At 35.1% G+C, this 8,616-nt stretch overlaps 1 protein-coding gene across 1 annotated transcript in view; it reads left to right on the plus strand.

Moving 5' to 3' along the window:
• The window catches only part of LOC106469711 (ubiquitin-protein ligase E3A-like), a 53,314-nt gene that overhangs the window by 4,862 nt on the left and 39,836 nt on the right, over positions 1-8,616 (plus strand). The window contains exon 2 of the mRNA XM_013930223.2: positions 2,617-3,038. Within this exon, the coding sequence (XP_013785677.1) occupies positions 2,617-3,038 (422 nt within the window). The remainder of the gene's footprint in view (positions 1-2,616; positions 3,039-8,616) is intronic.

The following is an 8,616-nucleotide window of genomic DNA, read 5'->3' on the forward strand; positions in this document are numbered from 1 at the left end:
TTGTATGAATTAGAAATTCAAACTACCAATATTGACAAGCTAGAATGTAAAATAAGATCTTATATTTTCTATTTCCCAAAATATCACTCATGTACTGAATCAAACACAGTGGCCCTCCACCTACCTCTTTCCATTTTTGAAAATGGTCCCTTATATACACTTACTTCTATATATGACATGAATAACCAATCCAAAGCTCAGAATGCCCTCCTAGTGGTTTTCTCAGCCATTTTGACTATTTATGTGTTAATTTTGTTCTTTTCATGCAGGATTTCAAACAATGAGGCAAGTCTTTAGTGAGCTTGAAATTTCATATTTTTTAGATCCAAATACAGCTTAGTTACTACGCTTGATAAATTATAGTGGAATTCTATGGTATCAATATAGTAATTTATGATTTTTTGGTTGTTTAAAATCTATATATAAAACCTAAAAAAATAATTTTCTTTTCACATCCTCCACGTGGGAAATTTCATAAAGCTTAGCAACCTGTGACAAGTGGCAAATTAGTACAAAGGTCATAATTAGAAGGGACAATTGTTTACTTCTTCTTTATTTACTGTTCTATGTTTTAAGAAAAAGAAGTTTAAGAACTTGTTTTTAAATAGTAATAATGTATATACATATATAATGTACAGTAATTGAAATGTGACTGTATTTTTCAAAATACTAGTTCACTAAAACACAGCCAAGACAGGTCAGTTATATATTACTGGATACACTAACATGAGTGCACGTGTGTCGCATCATTGTAACTTCTGTATTGTTAGCCAGGCACAGTTGGAAGGTCAATGTAATAACAATAATAAATATATATATAAATGTTTAATGTTATGAAATTTAAGCTATTTAGACTAAACATCTATGTTTTCATGTTATAATTTGTAGTTATTCTAGAACAAAAAAAGCATAATTTATATTTTTCTCCTAATTGTTTTTTTTTTTTTGAGGTTATGAAGTTGGTCAAATTGAACCAACCCGTACAGAAACACAGTAGTGAAAAATAACATATAATATAAAGTTTTTCTAAAAGAAATTTGATAATTAACTGGAGATAATAAAGATTTTGCATATGATATTTGAAAATGTTCTAAGGCATTAAAGTATTTTTAATCTTAAAATCAAAATTGCTTTGCATGTTGGATAGTGAACATTCTGAAAGAAAAAGTTTACAAGAAAATCTTTAATTAAAAAATCTTAATACTTAATTTAAAAACCTGATATTATGTGTACAAAAACCTTTAAATGTTTACCAATAACCTGCAAAATTTTATACAGATGTGCCTACATTATCAAAAATCATAGTATAATTACTCTCATGGATACTTTCATGATTACGAGCTGCGTGAATTCCACCCAGCCCATAATGGAAGGGTTAATGGTCTTCCAAACAAAGCAATATTGGGAATCTATTGTCTTTCATTCTGGCAAAATGCTTATCCTATCTCATTCTTGTTGCTTTGATGATATTTTTAATAGGAGTTAATCTGCTGATATCCACCAGTTGTTTGTTATGGTATCTTCTCCATCTGTTTTCATCTGTATCATTTTACTGGCCCAAAAACACTTTCTAAAACCATATTCTCAAAAACTTTGACTTCATTTTAAATATTTTGTAGTGAAAGACCATATTTGTTGTTCATTAAGCTTGCCAATGTTTCATCAATTCGAAGCTCTACTTAAGATTCATTAACAAGTGAGGTTTTTACAGAATAGAGTTGTTAGCCCTATTATGACCCTCTCCTTTTTATCTGGGTTTGGGACTAGTATGGGTTCCATAGCTGGATTTCTAGTTAAGGCAGCATATCTTCTTCTAACAAGGTGATTGGCTTGTGAGGTGTTTTGTTTTCAACTATAATATAGATCAATAGTTAACGGAGTTTAAGAAGGGGAATTGATAATTTCCTGGAAGATAAATGTTGGGTGTAAATTTTAAATTTTCTTAAGGACTGGTGTGAAAGGACAGTCTTGAAGCACCAAATGGTTTCTTGTTATCCATATGTTAAATTTCATAACAGTAGACTTATTTTGAAATTAGATTTAAGCTGTGACAAACATTATGACCATTTGAAAATTGAAATTCTATAGATACGGCTAAGCAATAATGAAAACATTTCACACTTTGAAGAATAATAAACACAAAAGGTACATGTACTGTAACAGTGTAAAGTTACATAAGAAAAGGCAAAGTGGAGATTGTCATCTCATCAAAAAACAACAACATATTCTACAACTTTAATTCGCTGTAAATATACCCCTTCACTTTCTTAGTCCTATACACATACTGTTCAATAAAATTCAACTAACAGCATATATATTTATTGCATCATTAGGCAAACCATTCTGTTTGTAACTGTATCATGAAAATAATTTGAACATTAAAGTCTACATTTAGGTTTTCAAATGCACTGAGTATTATAGAATAATTTTTCTCATATCATTTGTCCCTTCTTTTATTTTACGTTTACATTGTATAATTTATAAAAAATATATATTTGAAGTTATATTGTTTGTTATGAAAGTTTTTAGAATGGCAGAACTTCAAAAGATAATCTGTTGTTTAAAAGTTTAATTAAAAGTAAAATTAAAAGATGTTTGGATATTTTGCTTTACCAGGAAACGTGCTGCTGTCAAGAAACTCATTGAACAATATTATTATCAGTTGACGAAAGGATGTAGAAATCCAAGTTGTGCAAATGAATTTTGTGCCTCAAGTGGAAAAGTAAAAGAATTTACCCCTGATGAAGCAGCAGCTCAGGCTTTGCAACTTTTCATGAGAAAAGCTCACCTTTGTGGAGCTAATCCTTCAAAAATGGCCAAACTACCAAATCAGGGAATGTCTGAGTCTGTAAGTAAAAGATTTGGTCAGTATCAGGAAGACAATAAAAATGAAAAGTCTTCAAGAACAAATAACCATATCCCTTGTGATGATGACATAAGCTGTGATAGAGTTCATTCTAGTGTTGAAGAAAGCCCAATGGAGATTGTCTCACCTACACATCCCTCAACATCGGTCACACTGTTCTCAATAAATCCAGGTAATGATTCAAAGTTACCTAGATGTATAAAACCTGTACACATTTGCAAGTATTAATGGAATGATGTTACATGATCAGTCAAATTTTAATACACATGTACCTTTAATTTTTTTTTCTGATAGAGAGGTTGTTAAAAGTGCATATCAGTAGAACATATTTAAGTGTTTGTGTGTGTTTATTCTGTATCATATTAATGTTTTTGCATTTCCATTTGACTTGGAAACATTTTATAATATGAAAGCAGACGAGAAAAGTGGAATTTGTCTAACAATAAGATTTTCTTTGTTTTTCTCTCATTTCTTTTTGATGCATGTAAAATTTTGTCACTTCCAAGATACTTGACCTTTTCACACAGAATAGTATGATCAATTGCACATCTGCATATGAGACTTGCATGCCAATAGCCTTGAGCTAACTTCCACCTAAAAAACATGGGTTTAATGTGAACTTCGCTAGTGCTTGATGACATTGTCATGTAATGAAAACACCCTCCACCAATCGGAGGGTAACACAATCTCTCTGTAAAGTATCTCCACCGAAGTACTTGTGCTCGAAACAACAACATTCTTTTCCATAACATTGTCTTGAACAGATGTTTTAAAATTATTAATAAATTCTGTGAAATATGCAATATTTTACACAACTTTAAACTTTCACTCAAGTTTAACTGGTTTCTTTCACTTTACCAATAATAACACTTCCTGCCTATAATAAATTACAAACTCTTGTGATGGGGAATTCTACTTCATCCAATGATGAGGACTATCACATGGGACCTGTGGCTATTGAAGGTTCATTTTTCAATGTGTTATGGGTTCCCTCATGCATACAGGGCCTTCTTCTCCCATTTATTTGAATGATGTTCCGTCTTCCCATTTTAAAATGACCAGGATGACATTGATTTTGACCACCTGTTTCATGTGCCAGGATTTGCTCTAGGTACTGCTTTACTTGTAGAGGAAGGTCCTGACCTTTATGGCTTCTTTATTGACATGATTTTGCAGTTATGTTCTTTTCTTTCTCTTTACCCTGTGTCTTTCAATTCCATGTTCTTTACTCCACAAAACTCAAACACAAGAATACTTTGTTTCTTCCTTTGCTTGATATTAGGGACCATGCAAACTCATTTCTTGAACAACTGAACAACCCTACTCACATGCCTCATCTCCCCCCTATTTACTTGACTTTTCTGTCCTGGCTTACAGCCTTTCCTCATTTCAATTCCTTTGGAATCTCTCTTTACTTGCTTGGGCAGATGGAACCCTAAACTTTTATTTTACTTTCTATTGCCCACTTTTAATGCTTTCTTCTCTGTCTTACAACTCTCCTACATTACCTCTTGTCTCTTCACCTTATTTCTGAAGCACTTTATCATGCTTTGAAAGGGTTTTCTTGAGAGGTTCATTCCCTTCTGTTCACCAAATTAGCCTATACTACTTTCTCTGATCTATCCCTCCTTACTTGGTTCCTCTGTTGTTGAGATGCTCTCTTAACTAATGTTTGCCTGCCTTAATCTTATCTTCATAATCTTTGTTGGGCTCCCTTTCTTTGCCCAAAGGTCTTTAGGGGTATTCCTGACTCACCGAATACCTGGACTGAGGCAGCTTGGCATCAGTCTTTGTTGTCTACTTTGGTTTCTCATTTTTCTTAACCTTGTCCTTTTGTTAATGCTCTTAAATCTGTTCAATCCATCTCTCCCCTTCCCATTCCAGCTCCCTAATTTTCCCTCACGTTACAACATTAGGGTTATTGCTTATTTTTTCAGTGACTATCTTGTTCGAGTCTGGTTCAGTGGGGACCCATCTGTCTCAATTCACCAGCCTTTGGTCTCCATTTTCAGCCTACACATGGGTGTTTCAGGTTCTGACCCACAGCCTATTTCTCTACTCCTCCTCCTCCCCTCTTCCTTTTTCCTGTTTCCTTCTCCCACCAAGATAGTACTTTTGTTTCTATATGGTCCCAAATAAGATCAGGGACTGGCATTTGGTGTTTGACCTGTTGTCTATCAACTGGTTTCTAGTCCTGTGGTTCCATATGGAGAGTTTCTTTTCCCTCTGGTGTTCATTTTCACCTGACCTGTAAATGACCAAGGTCAGCATGTCGGATGCTTTTTTACACATTCCAATTGCCCCTTTTTCCAGACATTTTCTTCATTTTGTCTATCAGAATTGAGTTTTTTAGTTTCGTTCCTATCTTTTTGCCATTGTGTCTGCATTTCTCATTCAGTGAGCTGCATTTCTCATTTGCACCTTGAAATGAGATTCTTTTGCTTTTGGGGATTCTGATTTCCCTAGAACCACTCATTCCTTTAGGTCGTGTACATGTGCCATCTCCAGTGGATATTGCAGCATCACCAGAACCTTTCCTGTAATGAATTGTCTTCGATTGTGAGCCTTCTTTCTCCTCCTTTCAGGGTCTCGTTCTTGGTGGTTCAACTGTGCCATTACTACAGTAGAATCCATACCACTTCCCCTGACTGGATTTCCATTTTTTCACAGGTGATTTTCTGTTTGGCTGAGCTGCATTTCTGAATGATAACATGACTTTGGGTGTGTGGGCTCTGGAGAAGAGTTCATTCCAAATCAGCATTCTCAAAGTTCTCGTAGTCCATCATGCATGTTCCCATTTCCTTCCTCTTGTAGTGGATTGATTGGTCATGATCCACTCCAACAATTCCCTAGTAATTTCTTATATCAACTTTTAAGGTGTACCTATTTCAGGACCCTTTGCTTCCAAACAGTTGACCTGTTGTTTTGGGTTCATTTCCTCCTCTTTGTCTCCACATGTGCACTCACATTGATATGCAACACTTATTGTCAGGTCCTGTTGGTGGTGCCTCTTTGGACTTCACAACCCTGGTTTCCTCTGCTTTGTCTATTGGCCTCCGGGCCCCCTTCTTCCTCTTTCTCATTCCCCCTTTTTTTTCTCCAACCTCAGATATATCTCTTTCACTCAGGGGTGGGATTTGTCCAGTCTGTCACTCACAGGGCTGGATTCTTCACTCATAAAGACTTCTTCTTATCCCATTCCTGTCATACTTCAACTTTGTCTGTCTATCAACAGAAGGGGTGAGGTTTTGACATTAGTCCATCCATTACTCCCTTCCTCCAGACCATTGTACCATAGCCCACCTTTAAGCCTTCTTCACATAGTTATTCAACCATGGATTGTCAGTTTTCATGATTATTGCTTATCGGGTGGCTTTATCAACTACATTTCACCTTTCCCTTTATCACCAAGTATTTTATTCCTCTGTTCTTTCTAATTTGTTCTGCTCCTTTCTTCTTCACTGACCCCATTATTCTAATCCCATGCCTGACTGAGACCTCGATTTGGTTTTACATGGTCTCACATGTGCCTCTTTCGAGCTGTTGGCTTCATGCTCTTTATATCATCTTTCTTCCTCCTTCTTCTCACCTGTGGTTGCATTGTTTTGAAAGTCTATGCCATCAATGCTTCCCACACTGTTTTAACATTTTTATTTACCCTTGTACTCATGTCAGGCCTTTCTTCCTAAGACTTTAGTGGCTTGGGAAGGTGATTATTCTTCCCCTCATATCTCCCTCTCTTCGATTTCTAACCTCTTTGCTCATTCGGACCAGGACTGTTTTCTCTGTTTGATGTTACTTGGACATATGTCTCCGTTTTGGGGTTCCTGTCATCATTTGTTTCTGCCCTGAGACCCCTCTTTGTCCAGGGATGACTCACCCTCTACCTTTACTGGTTGGATGCATCAGTTCCTCCAGTTGGTTTATTCTTTTTTCACATTTCATCTCATTAGATTCAACTCTTTTGTCTTGTTTCCACTGACCCTTGGACAAGATCCTTCAGGCTGGCATGTGGACAAATCTTCACATGTTCATCTCTCATTGTTTTCATCTCTTGCAGGATTTCAACTCCTTCCAGTCACTATTCTTCAGTCTACACACCATCTTTGAGATGGGTGTGTACATTTTCTTTTTCATCACCATCTTATATGATGCTCCTAGGGTATGCTTATTTCCCAAAATATGTGTGGGTCAGGGATAACAGAAAGTACTCAACCAATGCCCACTGTCAAGATGGGATGTTCTGCAAAACCACTAGAAGTATCCTTGTGGTATTAAAATTATTTAGTTGCCTGATTAAGACCATACCTTCCATGAACTATCAGGGAAATAGTTAGTATCAAGGAAATGACTGTCCACTTAGTTGGCTCACACTTGCCAGCTTTTAAATATAGAGTTCCATGGTCACCAATTCAACTGTTTACAGTAAAAGACCTTTCGACAGATGTTTGATGGGGATCCGGACACTTCTCCAGGCCTCTCCAGTGTAAATTATATTCCCCCTCCTCTATTCAAGTAGAGCACAGGAGACCCTTAACCTTAGGGTGGTGGATCTTGAAGGGTACCTCACTGATTATATGCAACACAATATGGTGGGAAATAGGGCAGTAATGGCATTGTTTGTATAGGTCAGGGCCGAGTACTCTTTACTGCGCATGACACAAAGTTTTAGTGTCTTACATTCAAAATTTTATTAAACTACTTTTTGTTTATGTTATACCAATTAGAATAGCATAGAATCTTAGCTAATAATCCATATTTCAATAGTATTCATGTTTTAAGTTATTAATTGTACAAGGAAATAAATAAAAAATCCTGAAATGCCGCTAGTGCAACACACGTGACACATTTTGTCTTAGCATGTCATCACCCTTCAAAAATGTATGAAATTAAATGTAAAATACACTCTATAAAACCGTTATTGCTGAAACAAACCATAATTTTTATAAACTTCAATTTTGTTTGGTTACAGAACTATTCAATAGAAAATCAGACCCCTCCTGCCACACCCACTTGTCACATCCTCTCTTTCACAATTCGTTGATAGTTCTCTCGTACGTTTCATTATATATTACTTATAACCAATAGAAAGTCAAGATTTTAATCTATCAAATGACGTATTGTATAACATTGTATTCTGAACAGAATATTGTTAATTTCACTCACAGTACAAGATTCATTCCTGGTGGGAAGTTAACGACTAGCTTGGATGAATTTATAACGGCTCTGGTCGCATTGTTAGAAAATTTTGAGAGGTAAGTGAATTTGTTTACTTTTTGTATGTTATTAGTCTATATTCTTTGGTGTATTATTTAATTAAATAAAAATTGTTTACTGCTTTATTATAATTACTAAGAAAAATCAGGCTTAACTGTCCTCGCAATCAAGAGCAAGAAAAATGAAGATTGTGTAAGTACTTTATTTCTTGTTTTTCATATTTATTCTTTATTTATTATTATAAAAGTAACTAAAATTAAAAGTATGGATCTTTTTAAGTTATTTAAGACTAGATTAGTTAAAATAAGTAATAATAATAATATAATTAAAATGATTTATGAGGCACTCACGCAAGCAGCTCATGGGTAATGTAATTCGATAGCGTAACGTGAGCTACACGTTCCCCAAGTGATTTACAACTTTTATGGCAGGAATAGCAGTTAGACACGGTTAGAAGGGCAATAAAACATTAAAATTTAATTATAAATAGATGTATAATGCTATGAACATAGAGCAACTTAGGAAAAACAAAT

This window comes from Limulus polyphemus, unplaced genomic scaffold, assembly GCF_000517525.1.
Source record: "Limulus polyphemus unplaced genomic scaffold, Limulus_polyphemus-2.1.2 Scaffold3626, whole genome shotgun sequence".
Lineage (NCBI taxonomy): Eukaryota > Metazoa > Arthropoda > Merostomata > Xiphosura > Limulidae > Limulus > Limulus polyphemus.